This window comes from Artemia sp. Qi Xiang Cuo, chromosome 20 (assembly GCF_049724085.1).
Source record: "Artemia sp. Qi Xiang Cuo chromosome 20, ASM4972408v1, whole genome shotgun sequence".
In the NCBI taxonomy this organism is placed as follows: domain Eukaryota; kingdom Metazoa; phylum Arthropoda; class Branchiopoda; order Anostraca; family Artemiidae; genus Artemia; species Artemia sp. Qi Xiang Cuo.
The window spans coordinates 34,387,013-34,405,752 of NC_142813.1; the positions used below are offsets into that span (position 1 = coordinate 34,387,013).

The 18,740-nt window shown below is 33.9% G+C and overlaps 1 protein-coding gene across 1 annotated transcript in view; it reads left to right on the plus strand.

The window, feature by feature from the left end:
• The window catches only part of tweek (transmembrane protein KIAA1109 homolog tweek), a 371,152-nt gene that overhangs the window by 245,684 nt on the left and 106,728 nt on the right, over nt 1-18,740 (plus strand). The window contains exons 41-44 of the mRNA XM_089106227.1: nt 5,895-6,104; nt 10,788-10,980; nt 11,855-12,104; nt 13,867-14,104. Coding sequence (XP_088962353.1) covers nt 5,895-6,104; nt 10,788-10,980; nt 11,855-12,104; nt 13,867-14,104 — 891 coding nt within the window. The remainder of the gene's footprint in view (nt 1-5,894; nt 6,105-10,787; nt 10,981-11,854; nt 12,105-13,866; nt 14,105-18,740) is intronic.

Here is an 18,740-nt window from a genome sequence, read left to right on the forward strand (position 1 = left end):
TTATATGTGCTTTACAATTAATGATATCATGTTTATTTATATTTTATCGAATACCTTCATAAAAGTTATAACCTTACCACCCAATTCCAATAAATTGGAGGAAGAAGAAGAAGAATGCAACATAACCTTAAATTCTTACTGTTGCTATCACGCAAGTTACTGTGATTGATGTTTGTTAAAGATATGTAATAAATAGTGCGACTATAATTTGTCAGCATTATTATTTTTTATGTAATTATATGTGCTTTACAATTAATGATATCATGTTTATTTATATTTTATCAAATACCTTCATAAAAGTTCTATTTTTTTTTACAGATAATAATGACTCAGTCTATAATTAGGATAGGCTACAATGCTACATTGTTCTAACTTCAATATTGTGTATTAAAGATAGGACAGCATTTACCCAGATTAGACAGTGTAATTCCTCGGAAAATGCAATTTCTGTTATTTGAGTAGAATTTCAAGCCATGGTATAAGCCTAGGGTTTGACCAGTACACAAGGAAACATTTTAAGAAAACAATGCTTACTTCATAATATGCAGAATAATCCTAGCTAACATATTTTGCAGGGGGAAAACCTTTATCTTCCCTTGTTTTCTTGTATTTCCAGTTTTTCTATCACATTTTCCAATATTTATGTCTATTCTCAAAGTCTCAAAAATCGTTTATAAACAAACACCCAAGTGCACCTAAGTGAAATTTAGTGAAAACACCCAAGTGAAATTAAAAAAAATGGTGAGTATTATTTTTTTTTTTTTTTTTGTAATTATGTGTGCTTTACAATTAACGATATCATGTTTATTTATATTTCATTAAATACCTCCATAAAAGTTTTTTTTTCTACAGATAATATTGGCTGAACCAAAGAAAAAATGTAGACAATATAATATCGAATATTTGAAATATGGCTTTATTAAGTCGCCTATAAATATTATATTGCCAATGTGTCTGATTTGCCAGAAAACATTATCAAACGAAGTTATGAAGCCTTCTAGACTACAAGAACATTTGACTAAAATTGATGGTGATAAAAAAAAACAAGGATTTAAGTTATTATCGTACACTAAAAGAAAAATTTTGCCAACCACCAACAGTGGCAAAACTCTTTTCAACCGCAACCTCACAAGATGGCGATGGCTTGCTTGCATCTAATAATATTTCACCAATGATTGCCAAATCGAGAAAACATTATGCTACTGGTGAAGAGCTAATAATACTGGCTATAAGTGAAGTAATACGTACTTTGTTATTCTTTGAGCAATAATAAATTTGCTTGAAATAACAGGCAAACAATCGTTTAAAGCCATCTTTATCTTTCAAATAGTACCTATTCGAAAATAGTATCTATTCTGTTTATTTCCTTGTTCTTCATTTTCGTTTATTATTACCTTAGACATTTTTTCAATACCGTTTACCTTAACTGCTCGGATTAGTCTTGTCACAATTCATCGTCTAGGTTGTTCATTCGTCCTCGATACATTATGAAACTACTTAAAACGCTAGCTACTTAAACGCTAGCTTTTAAGTAGTTTTCTCAGAATGTGGGGCTGAGCTTAGGCAACGAATAGGTACTATTTGAAAGATAAAGATGGCTTTAAACGATTGTTTGCCTGTTATTTCAAGCAAAATAATTTTATTTCAAGAAAATTTCTTTGAGCAATAATACACTGTAAAGAAGAATTGATGAAATAGGCAAATTTTGTTTCAATTATTCATGTACGGTGAGCTAAAATCAAAACCTGCATTACTTCAAAAACATTCATAAATTAAATTAAAAAAACAAGCTTTCTTTAACTGGAAGTAAGGAGCGACATTGAAACTTAAAACGAATAGAAACTTTTCCATATATGAAAGGGGCTATCCCCTCCTCAACGCCTCGGTCTTTACGCTAAAGTTTGGCTTTTTCTCACAACTCTATTTCTTAAAATAATAAAGAACTTTAGCGTAAAGAGCGAGGCGTTGAGGAGGGGACAGCCCTTTCATATACGGAACAATTTCTGTTCGTTTTAAGTTTTAACGTCGCTCCTTACTTTCAGTTAAAGAAAGCATGTTTTTTTTTTTCATTTAGTATGTAATTAAAGCTATCAACACAATCTGAAGCAGATCATTGAATGATAGATTATTTAAGCAGCTTTGTATTGAAAACGATGAAGATTTTAATCGCTCGCTGCTTCATACAGTAATTCGACAGGCGGCTGTTTAGATAGGTTTTACAAGCTATTTAACTGGGTGCTGGAGTTCTTGAAAGATGAAAATGAGGATTTGCGATCCAAACTAATTCAATCCAAAAGTGACATCGCTTACTTGACCGATTTGTTTCAAAACTTTAATGAAAGCAATCTTCAACTTCAATATGATGAATTGAATTTAATAAAAACGAAATCTATTCTTTCTGCATTTATGACAAAGCTTCTTATGTACAAGCAAAATTTCGGGCGAGGGGAATTCAGCCGGTTTCCAAATTTGTCAGGAACAGAAAAAAAAGATAGCGACTTACTTTCTTATTGTGAGCACTTGGATGCATTTCATTCAGATTTTAATAAACGATTTGATGATATATTAAAAATGAATATACCTGATTGGATTTTGGATCCTTTTTAAGTGCAAATACAGAAGATTCTTCACAGTTACAAGAAGAATTGATGGAAGTAACTACAAATGATGAATTGAAGTTTAAATTCAAAAGTGGCTACCAACAATTTTGTTTGCAAAAGGCGATCCTTACGGTTTATCCACAAATTCGGGCTGTCATTCAAAAATTGTTAATTGTATTTCCGTCATTATACTTAGTGGAATGTAGATTCAGTGTGGGAACCAATTTATCAACAACAAAAAAAGAAACCGATCGCAAATAGTCGATTAGGGTGATTTAAGATTACTGCTGACCAAAATAGAACCGAAAATTTCTAAATTGGTAGCAAAACACTAGGTTCATCCTTTTTTGTATCATCTTTATTCTGAAATTTAATAAATAAAATTCATGATTTCAAATTTCTATGCTCTTAATTTACATCTTTCTTTACTATATTTTACAAAAAAAAGTATATACAATAATGATGTAAAATAACTTAACAGTCTTGCATAGAATGTGAAGACTAAATAGGAATTAACGAGTAAAAGACTAATTTTGATAATGATCATTATTTTTAAAAAAAATCATCAAACGTTTCGGGAAAAAAACTTCCCATCATCAGTGATGGATCATCTGTGACGACCGCAAGTCAGCATATCAAATTTTATAGACATGAAATATTTTATTACAAATATGTCTGTAAAATTCAATGTACTGACTTGCAGTCTTACAAAATTAGTACACCACTGATGATGGAAAGATTTTTCCCCGAAACATTTGATGATTTATTTATTAAAATAATGATCATTATCAAAATTGGGATATAATATTTATATTTCTTATTAATTGCTATTAAAAAAACAGGGGGCGCTGGACAAGGCCGTATCCAGGGGGGGGGGGGTTACCCGGTTTGAACCCCCCCCCCCGAAATTTTTGACCGAGTCGAAAATTAGTAAAACCTAGGTAAAAATCAGTAAAATTAGTCGAAAGCTTAGTCAAAAATTAGTACCCCCCCCCCCCGAAAAATGCAAAAATTAGTAAACCCCCCCCCCCGAAAAAAAATCCTGGATCCGCCCTTGGCGCTGGATAATGTTTTTTTCTGGAAAAGGGGTGGTAGTTCAAATAAGTTTGGGAATCACTGTTCTACAGCATTCACTTTTTTAAAGAATTTACACGCACAGATAGCAAAGAAATTTTATCCTTATTATTCCGGCTCGCCAAATACGTACCCCTTCTCCAACCCTGGACTAAGAATATGTAGCTTACGATAAATTCTGAGATAGCCAATCTGCTTAGAACTATTGAAAAATTGTGTTTATATAACTTACCATTTTCAGAGAGCCCATGTTGTCGCTTGGTTATGTGTTTGTCCTTGAACACACATACAGCTGGTACAAAATTATTTGTTATTATTGACAGTTTATGCTATAAACTATTATCCGGCTATCTAATCAGTATTTGAGAAGTCAGTAGAAGCTTTTTGCTTTGGGGGGAGGGGATGAAGCCTCTAGTGGTGCATTTTAAGCCAAAATTTTCGAACTGTCCACGAGTAGTCCTTCAGATCAATATATATGGTAAGCAGTTTGCCCCTTTATTCCCCTTTATTGGGAGGTATTTTTTGGACTGAGCGTTCACTAATTGTATGGAATGGATGATAATTTATCTTTTATTAAGGAAATGGTAACTCCTAACATAACACGGTACTTTTTAAATATGATTTGAAATTTTTCATTTGAATGATGAAACTTTTGGGACAAAAAGTAGCAGTTTTGCGTAAAGGGTGTTTTATGGAGACGGTAGCAGCCTTCCTATTCAAGGAAAGCCTAATTCATTGTGCAAACCAAATGTTCGTAAGTCATCTCTTTTTCTCAAAGCATTGTTAAGCAAATGTTTGAAATTCCTAAACGTAAATACATGGGAATCGAGGGGAGTGATTGTCTCCACTACTGCACGTTATTAAGATGTGAGTTTTCTTTTGTTTTTATTTTGTTATTGTTTAGCGTTCGTGTTTTTCCTTTTCTTCCTTGTGTGTCTTGTTTTTTGTATGTTAGTTTGTATTATATTTTCTTTTTCATCCGTTGATGAAGGCTTCCGGACTTGAAGCTGAAATAGTCAAACTTTTAGTTTTCAGTGAGAAGAGCACATTTTGTTATTTTTTTAATTATCTTATTCAAAAATTATACCTGTTTTCCTATATTTTCGTTTCTTCTTAATGTTTTATACAGAATATAACTGAGAACCCACTAATAGTAAGATGGAAGACGACAAATTTTGAAATGACCAATTATTGATTAGAAGTAGATTCTTTAGTATATATTGTGGCTAAAATCACTTAATTTTGTGTTAATTTAGTATGTTTAATGTTTTTTTGTTGTACTATATGTTATATAGTAAAATAAAAGAAAAACTATCCAAAAAAAGATACAGTAAATTAGTAAGATTACATTTTGTTTATCTTTAAGTACACAGAATAGTAATAATAGTTTAATGCAAAAAACAGGCGCAAACCACTCACAATTTTCTATGAAATAAAAAACTTAAAAATATATCAAGCCCCTGAAGATTATCAAGTTCTTTCTTGAATGAATCCACATTTGGGCTATCGCTGATGACCCGATCGGAGAAGACCATACATCCTTGAAGAAGTGTCAACCTTGCAGTCTAAGCTGATGACAACTTAGACTTGATGTATTGACCTGTAGCATATCGATGGGTGCAATGTTGCCATAAAAGGTTCCTTGGCAGATCTTGCAAATTTCAATCATGTTGTCACGACAAAAACGGCAATCCAGACCTGGTAGTTTGAGCTTCCAGAGGTTTTCTTTGGAACAAAGGTGTGATAAAGTTCGGTAGAATTTTATCATTCTATGTGGTACTTGCTCAACCGTGTTCATGTCCTTATCGTGAAATAGGAGAATGGCACAATATCCATGGTCTAGCATTGGCCTTACGAAGGCTTTGTACAGCGTTCTTCCAACTACCATCGATGCCTTCTTAATGATTATTTCATAACGGCTCGAAAAATTCAGATTGGAGTCAGTGATTATCCCCGAGTCAAGGTCTTTATGGCTAGGTCGTAGGTATCTCCAATGAGCTTATAAGTTGTGTTTTCTCTTGTGGGGCCTATTTGTATGTGGTATTGGAGACTAAATAATTAACCCAGTCATGACAGTTAAAAATCTCCAGCCTAGTCACGAGATTTTTATCTGTAGTTTTTCTTCATTTGAGTTGTTTATTTTTCTGTTCATTACTGGTTCTGTGTTGTGAAGGATTTCAAGTTTTAAAGTGAATATTGAAAGTTTTATTTTGTATTTAGGGAGGTTCTGGAGTCATTAAGTAGTCCAGATGTGGGAGACTCGTACTCTCTACCTAGCATTTCTGAAACTTCAAGTGGAAGGCAAAGCTCAGCTGCTCACACTAGACAGCCTGAGCCAAATATTGACTTGGAATTAAATGTCAAAGTCATTATCAGCAACGGAAAATGTGTACTATATACTGAGGATTACCGAGAAATCGAGCAAAGAAAGTATGTTACTTTTAAAAGGCGAAATCCTTTCGTTTTTTTATAGTAGCTTTGCTTCATCGTTTTTCTTTTTTTTTATCTTTTTTATAGTAGCTTGCTTCTAAACATTATTTCCCTGGCCGCAGCCTTGTAGGCTATTCTCGCCATTTTATGTACGCTTCAATTTTGTTCAGACGAAAAAGTAATATTTTGGATTATGTCATGCGATCGCTATCTGTCCTAGATTAACGTACTGCAAGTTTGGATCTTTCTATTCCCATATAGAAAAAACTCAATTGTGCCCTCTGTCCAATGTTGGGAAAATTAAAATCTACAGCAGTGAACTTGTCAACTAAAGTTGGTATTTCACCTGGACAGAATAATTAATGCTTATTTCTTTCTGCTTTAATTCAAAGGATCAAACTCTGTCTAATACTTTAAAGATATGTAGCTGGGCTACATTCACAAAACTTTCAGTGATTTTAAGGATTTGTCATTTGAGCTGATATCTGTACGTTTAATTAATTTGGCTGTAATGCTTTATTTTAAATATCAAGGAATGTTTGTCCGGAAAGCAATGTCTTGCTCCATCTAAAATTAACTAAACAACATTTTCCTTTTTTTATTTACAGACACTAAACATTTAGTGTCGAGCGTGAAATAGATGGTATTATACTGTTGTGAATAATCGTATTTTTGGTGCAACCCTATTCCGAACACGAGTGTCGCCATTTTGTATAGCGGCTACATTTAGTACCACTGTGCCATCGGTAAATAACACAATTGTATTTTGGAAAATGGTATTATTGGTTTCAGGAGTGTAAATTCGAAGTTTTGGTATTTATGGTAAAATACGGTGTATTGGGTAATATTATGTTTAGTTCGGAGCAGTTGCTGAAATATGTGTAATATTTTTAAATTAAAAAGGGGTTTAATTTTTTCGTAGCGTTGGAGATGAAATTGTCATGGAGTGAACATCAGAGGCCTGAGTACTGATTTTCCCCAGTAGTTGCGTTGAACGGGAGGGGAGGCAAGGGGCCTTTTCCCCCCTAGATTCCCGCTAGATTTTTTAAAAAATGTATTTTTTGCAGCTTTTCATTGAAAATTACCTCTTTTTGATATTTTTATTTAAAAAACTCGGAAAACAAAAAATTAGTCCCTCCTTAGAAATTGAAAAATACACCCCCTCCCCTCCTCTAAATTTTCATGAATTGACTTCACTGTTCCCCTTTCATTTTCTTTGGCTTTATGAGTCTGATTTAACATTAAAGAATGTGTTCCACCCACTCGAGTGGGTGTGTATATAGACAAATGAAATAGGTCCAATTTTCTAGATTAGGATTTTTTCGCTTTGTAATTTGTTTTTTAGTTATTTCCTGGTTTTGTATACATTTTATTGCAGTTAAAACCCTTGGGCTTTTTAAATACACTAATCTATCTATCCATATGTTGTCTAAGAAGTGATTATATATCCTATATGCAATAAAAATTAGTAAATATTTCTGTCCTTCCACCTTTACTATACGGCAAGGGTTCTCAGCCAGTGGTATAAATACATCTGGCTATTCCAAACAGTATTTATGAGGTTATCCGTGGAGGATAATAAAAAAAACTGCTTAAGTATAAATATTTCGTCCATAATTATGTCTCCCATCCTCAGGGGGGAGGGTGTGAAATCTTGTTAATTCGACTCAAAATAGTAAGTATCTGAAAAAAAAAACTGTATTCAGGATCTCGCTGGGTCTATTTTCGGGAGGGGGAAGGAGATGATCCCTGAAAAACTTCAAAGGATACATTTGTCAGATGCACCGCCTTACGTAAGTAAAAATAATCCTTAGTCAATTTTATATAGATAAAATACAATACGTTTTTCTCATGAATCTATGGCAAATACCAAATGTTTATTGCAAAAAATATTGTAAATGCGATGCTTCAAAGCTTCCATAAAAAAAATCCTTTTAAATGTCAAAGTAGACTTAAATGATATTGAAATAATAACATATTCAATGGAGTAGGGAAGTGAAACCCAGAGTTTAAGGATATTACATTTAAGAATCAAATTTACGAACAAAATGAAAAAAATAGTCCTGGTATTTAAGTAAATAACAGGGCGCGTATCAAGTCAATTTTGATTTCCCGTTTGCAGCATATGACATCCACGCAAATTGTTTTTACCCAAGGAGGTATTTTAGGCTATATTCCAGGATTTTCTAAGTTTTTGGAGTCTTCTCAATTTTTTTTTTTTTTTTCAATACAAAAGCTCTTTTCGATATATAAGCCTATTCTTATCTTATAATAAATCTATTACTATTGGCGAGGAAATCAAGGAATCTAAAAATACAGTGAACAAAGGTGTCCTCAATTTTGATTAATTAGTATAGATTATTTTGCAAAAACAAGTTTTTCTGAGCGAAGTTGGAACCTAACACGAACAAAAATTATTACTTCGTATCAATAAAACTAGATTCAAATAATTTGTCTCATGATATTTTCCAACATTTGAAGAAATTTTTGAAACTAGGGCTTTCTGAAAGCACAGAATAATGCATTATTTTTGTGAAGTAGAAACGTAAAAAGCTTTAGGATAGTTTTAATGTAGAAAAATAAAGTATTTTAGGATCTTTTGTGTAATTTGAATTCGTTTAATTTTGTAAGACTTGTAGATTATCATTTTGTTGACAAATCTGAAGTGAATATATCTGGGTAATGTTAGAATTATATACTTACATAGAATTATAGACCTGATAAATTTGCATCACAGCTTGAGATTCTGTGTATTATAGGAATAAATTACATGATTTCTGGATTTATTCTATTTTCTATATTTTCAATAATACCTTATTGCATTCCCACAGTTAAAAATGTGTATTCCCAGCTATTGATAATACGACTGATGGGACCAAGTGAGGCTCATGAAGAGTTGCCTTATAAATCTAACTCCAATTTGTGTATGCTGTTTAATGACTTCTCAGTTATGAAAATGAAATTTTTTCCCTTTTTTTTATTGTGTTTTTAAGGAATTCAACATGTATACCAAGAGTTATTGATGTCATTGCTGGTAAAACATTATTAAGACCCTTAAAGTCAACATCTTATTTTCCGTAGGCTAATTAAGGACTTTTCTGCTCCTAAAACAGTATTTTGTTTTAAGTTGACGGGGTTTTCTGTTTTCAGTAAATCGCCTTCAGTAAATAAAATTCTAGAAATGTAAGAAAATATGAGTTTATTTGAGTCAATTTATTTGATATTCTTATAAATATATGTTGCATAGGCTAGAAAACAATAATTTTTGTTCATTTTAAGTTTTAAACTTGGTTTTAACTGCCATCAGAAAAACCGTTCTTTTAAAATAGATTTTGCTCGTTTTGGTTCATTTTTTAATCTTTTGTTAATCTCAGGCGGTCTACACCGCCTTTATTTTTATTTTATGAATTAATTAATAATTTATTAGTTAATTATTTGCATTTATTATCTGCACCCTCTACTTTATTTCAATAAAAAGTAAAATTTCAAAAGTTACAAAATTGTTATAACCGTTAGATTATTTTTCTGAAATTTTGCTCCCCCTAAAATTTCTGCGCCCGGGCAAGTGCCCCTTCTTTCCCTCCTCAAAAAACGCCTCTAAAAGAGCGCCTATGTCATCTTTTCTCAGAACAGGGCACTAAATACAGATTCACGCCCTAAACCTCTTAAATTTTTCTTGGAAATATATTCAGCTTCATCGTTTAAACAAGAATGACGGAGGATATATTATCAGCGTTAGTTTCGAGAAGGTGCAAATAGAAAATTTTCTTAGTAGTCAAATTATCTTGCTTTAATTAAATTGCATATCATACACATATGGTTAACGCCCTTAGTGTGTATCATCAGGAAAACTTGCTGAAAAGGCAGAGAGCAACAATAGGTATAGTCTATAAAAACAATGAAAAAGAAAAAAAATCTTTCGGTCTCATATAATCAGTGTCTGTCCCTCATTTAAACGGTGGCTCTTCAGGCCAACTTGCTTCCTTTTTTCGAAGAAAGGGATAGAGCCTGGCAAATGAAACTCTAGAATTAGCTCAAATATCGTTTCGTGAAAATATGTGAAAGTTTAAACAAACCGATATCACCACAATGGGTATTACCAGAAGAGTAGCGCTACTGAATTGTACGGCATACAATTCATTTGTGATTTTCTGTTTAGTTTTACTATTTTAAAAATATACTTTTTTGTCTCTGCACTTCTTCTTTTGTTCGAAAATATAAAATTTAAATATAGAGTTTTATTTACGCTCTTAATAACAAAATTATAATATAATTACTATTCATCTTATATTCTTTTCTTTTTTTTCTTGTTCTTTTTTTGTCTCACCTTTTCCACGAGAGCGATCCTTATGACATTGTTCAAGAGAGTATGTTCAAGTAATTGTTAAAGGAAATGTTTTAAACACAAGTAATGTTTTTCACAATATGCATAATCTACCCTTCATCATCAAGTTCCAAATCAAAATTCGAAAAACTCAAATGATGTCAGCAGAAACTTCATGCAAAAGCTTTACTTGTTACTTTTTTCAGGATTTTTTCGGGAATGTTGTTTCAGGGTTCTGACAAGTTTTGCCATTGAAAATAGAGATCATATGTCTCCCAGAAACAACGTGGTAAAGGAAGTTGTCTGTGGCCAAGTGGTTATTTTAAACTATAAGTTTTTGCATCAAGAACCTTTTTCAGGTTCAGGAAAGATAGATCCTATTCATCTGACAACGAGCCACCATCCTACCCCGATCCTCAAAGCCCTGGGTCAATGAGAAAAAAGTTTGAAACAAGGTATCCTGGCTCATCTTCAAAAGGGAAAAATTTTATGGCAGCTCCTTCTTCGCATGTCGATAGAACAGTGTTGCACATCCCAGGACTCGACATTAAGGTAATTACATGCTCTAGCACAGGAGGGGGTAATGAATTGTCCCTAATATTGTTTCAAAGGCTCCCCTCTTGAGTGAATTGGTAATATGTGTCCTTGAATGCATCTTTTCATGTTTTGATTCCCCGTAAGAACAAGTTTCGTACCCCCTTTCGGTAAGGTCAGAACTACCTGCATTTAAGGTAATTCGTATTGTATGGCTGTTGATTGATTTTATCCCACTCATCCCATTTATCCCATTCACCTATCTCACTGATCCTGTCAGTCAGATTGAACTTCATTTCCCTGACTGCCTCTCATGCTGCCTGGAATACTATGCTTGAGTTAGTAAAGAGTTTTACTTGTTTAATACCTTCAAAAACTGCATATTGTGCAATATTGATGTTTTAAATGTAAAAATTGTCTTCTTTTTTTCTGTTTTTATTGTTCTTTCCTTTATTTTTCTTCTTTTTATTCTCTTACTCCCTAGGGTAGATGTCCTTGAACTATCCCACTTATTCCGTCGGTCAGATTGGACATCAACCCCTGACTTCCGGCTAGGCTGCTTGGAATGCTCTGTCTGAGTCAGCAAAGAGGCGTCACATGTTTGATACCTTTAAAAAATTGTACATCTCTCTCTCTCTCTCTCTCTCTCTCTCTCTCTCTCTCTCTCTCTCTCTCTCTCTCTCTCTCTCTCTCTCTCTCTCTCTCTCTCTCTCTCTCTCTCTCTCTTTTTTTTTTTTTCCAAATATAAGAATTATTATATTTGTACTAATCAATCTTCCTAGTTGGTATCTTAATTTTATTTTATGCAATGTCATGGTGGTATATATATCTATCACCTTGACTCATCTCCCACCGACTTTGTCCTACTTTCTTAATGTTTTCTATTTTCCAGGTCCTTTACGAGTCAAGAATCATATCGGATGAAATCGATCAAAAGGCTGTGTTAACCCCTCCTTTATCTGGCACTCTTAATAATTCTGTTAAAAAGGGTCTCATTAAGAAGGCATCGTTATTGACATGGATGTCGTTGGAACGATTTCCAGAAGAAACTGTTGTAAGCCCACAAATTTTGGACTTTGTTGAGAAGGCCCTAGAGCCCATTCCGATCCCCATTCCAGCAGCAAAACCTCAAAATTTAGATGGTAATTTTTTTTGTTTTTTTTTTCTTCTTAGCAAAAAAAAAGAAATAAAATGAGAAAAGCTATCAGCCACATAAGAAATTAGTTAAATTGTAGATTCTTCTTCATATACGTATTACAGATTTATTGAGTGCAAATCATCGATATTAAAGTTCAACATGTTTATATATTTATACAGCATTTGCCACAACTGACATATAATTAACACCTGCAAGGGTGATTGCCAAAATATTAGAAATGAATTTTCCAGGGATAACAATTGCGTCATGAGGAGTCACCTTATTTGGCAAATTCTCAGCAAATGCTTTTTGTTTTCTAATTATATAAGTAATTATAAAACTAATTTTATAATTAATTTTAATTATAAAATTTTATATATATTTATATATATAATAAAATAATATTAGATTATTATCTAAATTATAAGTAATTTAGAATCTAGTGTATTGAAGCTCTGGATATGGGGCTTTCGTGCCCATGTAGTTGATAGGAACCGGCCACGGGAGTATTGTAGTGCAATAATCTTTAAACATAGGGCTGCTGCTGACTAGAGAAAATGTCCCAAAGGTACTAATTTTTGGTCTTTATAACCCAATTTTGTGCTGATAGGGCTAGTCACATTTCTGAATGGATTAATCTAATTCGTAATGCGTTGATCCTCCTTAGAACTCGGTTTAAACTAAAATCTTAAAAAAATGTAATATTCTAAAATCTGCAGTCACTTTAGTATCTCTTCATTGGAATTATGCAGAAATCATTCCCTAGTCAATAAGGAGGGGGGAGTAAGTATTTTATATATATATTTTATTGAGAAGGATCTTACTAAGGCTTATTGAAACAAATTGTCGTAAAATTAACATTATTTATCGAACCAAGTTGTGTGTCAAGACTTTTGAATTTAATCGCCTTATGATTGGTCAAGTTTCGTATATATTATGAGAATGAAAAGATTCTTAAAATTTTATTTATTCCTTTAATGTGTTTAAAACTAAGATTAGGAAATCAAAAATTTCATTTTAACAAGAAAGTTAGATGGCAATCATACGACCAAGACATGCTGTTAGAAGTAATAGTTACGTGTCTCTGGTGCTGTAACCTTTTTTAGTTTATTTGACCTCTTGGAGACCAACAACTCTAGATTATGATTTGTGCAATTTGATCTACTATAGTATAATACCTATTCTGTCAGCCTATTTTCATTTATGCTAGTTGGAGCTTTATTTTCCGTTAAAATTTCTAAGATTGAAGCGGTTTAAAAGCTGGGGGCCAAGCTCAATAAGTGGGAGGCACAGCTGAATCTAATAGCTAAAAGATAAGTTAAAAGATTCTTGGAACTAGCGTTGAATCTTAAACAGCTCTATGCTTTTGAGCCAAATTTATTGCTAAAAGATGGAAATGAGAGTAAAGAGAGAGTAAACTTACAAATCAAATTAAAATACAAAATAAAAGAGTTTCGTATATGGGCCCAAGAAATAGTCAAGAGCTAACATAATTTCCATAGAATATTTGAGTACAGGCCAGGTTGGGAATAACAAGTGCAAGAATATGCCAGCTTTTTGAAAACGGCTTTATTAAAATTTCAGATTGTCTTCCGTTTTGATATCTTAATGTTTTAATCTGTCTTTGCATATTTGTCGTTCCAGTCACTTCTTTTTATTCTTTCGTGTTTTTTGTTTTTTTTATATCTGAGTTTATATTAAAGTTTTTAATACTTCACGTCTAATTTCTTTGACATTATTTTCTTCTAAATATGTTCCACTTTTAGAAGGGTCACGACCATCAGTATTTACTCTCGACTTGGATGGATCATCTGTTGCCGATTCGTCATCGAATTCAGGATCGTACGGGTCATTTCCGGTTGACGTCGTCGTCTACTTTCATATGCAACCATCAGCGCTCAGATTTTCTTCCCTTCCAGTTTCCAGAGTTGAATGTCTACTCAGATTGCCTTCCTTACACCTGGTTTTTTCGTCAAAAAGGCTAGAGAATGACCAGTTTGAAGGGTAAATTTATGGCGAATATGGGTTACTTAGGTGCCAGGTTTGATAAACTCCTTGAATCAAACGCCTGGAAAAAGCGGTGAATTTGATGCCCGAGACAATATGTAATAAATTGTATGCTACGTCCAACAGCTCTTACGTCCGCTACAGAGGGTGCTATCCCCTCCCCTTATATATTGGGCATTTCAAAATTTCCCCTAGAATTTTTTATTCGTTTCGCGTAATTCGTCTGTTGTTGATGTTTTTTTAAGTAGCCAACCGGAAAAAAAAAATGATGTTTACGACTGTTCACTGAGATGTAATAATAATTTATATGTACAAAAAAACGTGACAAAGCAAAGAAATAAGAAACCAACCATCGAAAACGCTTAATATCGAACACAGAAATGATTAAATACAAACCACCATTAACCCTCTGGTTCAGTCATAGTCTCAGGAAATACTGTGTAAAAATATAGTATCCAGTTTGGAAAACGTTCGGGCTGCTGCATTACTGTCAATATATACATTTATCTATGTCAGTATACGTTACTAACACAAGAGTACTTAGAGTAACCATATGATAAGACAAAAAATCGCGAAGAAAGGAAGAAAACGAGGACAATTAACAGCCAGTGAAAAAATTGAAAAATTATGCAAATATTTCGGTCAAGACCTCCGCTTGACCGTCCTCAGTGCAGAATAAAACTGATAAAAATATAAAAACCAAACCTTAAAATAAAAACACCAAACTAAAATTGGACGACTCGTTAATTGTCCTCGTTTTCTTCCTTTCTTCGTGATTTTTTGTCTTATCATGATTAGCCAGTGTGGTCTCAGAAATTATTTAGTAACCATATGCAGGTGAGGAAAACTGGTTGAAGTTTTGTTTTAGAAAATGATGTCATTACTAGGTGATTTGAATACCCTAGGTCAAAGCAACCGACGAAAATTGCAGTTGCTTTAACCTGGTTGGCTGATTGCCTGTCTAGCTCTTTAGCTTCTTCTCTTGCCTGATGTGCCTTTATGCTAAGAAACTTATGAATATATTAAACGTGTTTACTACTTGATGTGTTACTGGTACAAAACGGATTACGAAGGTACGAGCTCTTGTTTTGTATGCGGTTGCTCTACGCAACAGTGTAAAATACTAGACCGCCTGAATTTGGTTTAGTCAAAAATTTTATACGGTGTATGCATTTTATCTTTAATAGATTTAATACTGATTCTAATTATATTATATCAATCATCCAGTGTCTAAAATGGTTATGTTTTGTTTATGGGAAATAGGTTTATGAGCTGTTTCTAAAGAAATAAGGCAATGAGTCAAACTTTCAGTTAAGACACTGAACGTTGAAGAAATGAAAAATATACAAATACCAATAAAATTCCGAATTTTCGGCTTCATATCTGGAAGTCTTTATCAGCTGAAAAAAAAGAAAGAAAAAAGGCTATATTAAAGACACAGTAGCAAATAAGTTATAGAAATAATAACTCTCTCAAAAACCCTATTGATTTGTTCCAAACGTGATATGACGTGATATATATAACTTGATATGACGATTTAAAAGCAACAGAAGTTAGAAAAACTGGTTTATAATAATGTTTTTGTTGGGAAGTATCTTCTAACGCCAGCCAATATAGTTAATATTCAACATTTTATGTTAATCTTTATCTTTTCATCTTTATAATGTTAATTTTTTCCAGGTATTGGGCTTTAAAAATATTTTTATAAAAATCTGAAGGATCGGATTCAATAAGAGCATTTTAAGCCGGGCTGATATAAGCTTCCCAATATCCCTGTTAAGGGTGTTTTTTTTGTGGCTGTGCCTTTTTATTTCAAGTGCATCCTTGAAAACTTATGGGAGGTCTTTAACTAATAAGCCTATGAAAAAAAGAGTGGATACAACCACTACTGTGATCTCTCATCTCAATGTTTGAAGAATGTGTTGGCTTAAATTGACACGAAAACGTCATTAAATTGACGTCATTAACGTCAATTTAAAAACGTCATTAAATTGACACGATCGGATTAACGGTCGATTTTGGCTATTGGGTCTGAAGCTGATTCTCTTTAGTCACAATGCACAATTTTCAATCAGTCTGAATAAATAAGACGTTCATAACAGAGGTCAACTTAATTTGGTGAGTTTTTTACTTCTGACTCGAATTTTTTGACTGGCTATCTTTAACAATGGAATAAATAATCAGTGAATTATATATCCGACTATAATGCGGGTAGTAAGACCTTACCTTATACCTTAGATCCTCCTGTGCCTCTGGAGGCACTCAGTACATTGATGAAGAGACGCCAGTCGTCCCTCAAATGGGCTGCTGCCATAACGTCTACCCAAGGGGGTTGTATGGACGTATTCGCGTTGAGAAGATCTCACTGATGTGTTCGGCGTAGTCTGTTCTTTGGTTTTTCCCTTCGCCGCGTTCCCGTTGACTGCCACTGGAGAATGGAATTTGGTGTTCAGTCCTCTTTCATTCGTACAATATGTCCCAAGTATTTCCATCTTCGGGTCCTGATCATGTCGATGACTAGAGGTTGCCCAGTAATTTGGCGTATTGTCCGGTTCGAGACGTGTTGTGTCCAGTTTATGTAGAGGATTCTTCGCAGACAATTGTTCTCAAAGGCTTGGAGTCTCTTCTCTTGCTGCTGATTTAACTTCCAGCATTTGCTTCCATACAGCATAACTGGGAGGACATTACTGCTGAAGACTTAAGTTTTAGCCGGTTTGAGAACTTCTGTGAGCGCCAAATCTTTTTAAGCCTGGTAAACGAACTACTAGCCAGTTATCGGTATTTTGGATCAACGTTTTTTTTTTGTTTTGTTTTTTTAAAGAAAAACTTCACAGGCTGTTGAATTGACACAAACTACGAACGTAAATGAAAATCTAAATAATGTTATGTTGCTGCTAAATTAGTGTTTCCTTAAAATCGTCTTATTTATATTTTTGGCAAATTCAGCTATTGAAATATTCTTATGTAAGAATTTCATGGCAGACTTTGCTGGTGAATTTCGTATGTTGACTAAATTAGCACTTCTGGAACATACAAGTTTTTCCAAGTTTCATTATAGCATATTTTTTTTCCCCAATTTACAATTGTAACTATTTTAATGACTTGCAAGAAAACTAAAATATTACTTCAAAAGTGCATAAAAGTAGCTTTTTATTTATTTTTTCGTATATGTTTATTAATGTATTGAAGTGGAATACATCGCTGTTGTTTTATATAGTATCGGATTTAAAATAAAATATGTCTTAAAAAAAAAAAAAAAAAAAAAAACGAGCCACTACCCTTTCCGATACGACTAGGGATCTCTTTTTCTATTGCCCCTGTGTACTCTATTGTGCTTCCAGATATTTAAACTGAACAACCTGTTCTACATCCTCGTTGCCGTACTTTATGTTGAGGGGGATCCAGTGACAGCCATACTTTTAGTTTTTATTGCATTTATCTTGTGGCCAAATCGTAGTGCATTTTCTCTCGCAACATCCAAGGACTGTTGGAGTTTCTGCTTGTCTGATTCGAGGAGACTAATGTCGTCTGCGAAGTCTATATCGGCGATTCTCTTCTCGTTTCCGGTTGGGATTCCGTAATTTCTGCATCCGTGGAGGATGTAATCTATCACCAGTATAAAGAGAAAAGAGGACAGGACACATCCTTGCTTTACTCCAGAGATGATCTTGAAATATCTCAGTTGGCCGTCATTCATCTGTACGCAACACTCCATGCTCTCGTACAGGGCCATAATTAGCCTTACGAGTTTGTCAGGGACACCGTAGTACTTGAGGATTTTCCAGAGTGTATCTCAATGGACAGAATCGAATGCTTTCTCTAAGTCTGAAAATTAGGTATAGCTTCTGTCTCCACTCGTTTGTCTCTTCTAACATCATTCGCAATGCAAAAATGAGATCTGCACAGGAGTGGTTTGGGCAGAAACCGTGTTGTTCGTCCCTTAAATGCTTGTTGATCATTGGCTGGATACGGTGCAGAATTATGAGGGCAAGAAGCTTTTCCGGAATCAGCAAACTGATTCCTCGCTAGTTGTCGCACAGCATGACATCACCTTTTTTGACAGTTTCACAAGGGTACTGCACATCCACTCTTTCGGGACAACCTTGGCGACCCATATCGTTCTAAATAGTCGAATCCAGGTTTTGACACAAGATCTAGTAGACGTTTTTAGCATTTCAGCGGAAATTCTATCGTTTCCTTGAGCTCTTCTCTTCTTCAGTTTCTTTGATGATGAAATTGTTTCAGTTTCTTTAGGAGGATCAGTGTCGATTTCAAGAATAAGCAAAGGAGTCTCCGGTGTATTGGAGTGATTGATCGGTTCTGGACGGTTCAAGAAACTTTTGAAATGGTTGGCCCAGACTTCTTCTATCTCTTTCTCTTCTGTGACTATTCCTCTGTTTTTGTCCTTGACAGGACCATCAGTTTTTCGCCGCTTGCCGATCATTTCGTTAGTGATCCTGTAGACCGTCTTGGAATCTCCTTTTTTTGCTGCCGTGTCTGCTTCTGCTGCCTTGATCTCCAGGAAAGTCCTTTTGTCACATCTTGCACTTTTCTTTTCGAGCTTGTCTTTATCCTTATACGCCTGCAGCTTCATCAATGCATCGTTCTGGAACCCTGCTGAAACTGAAAGTTG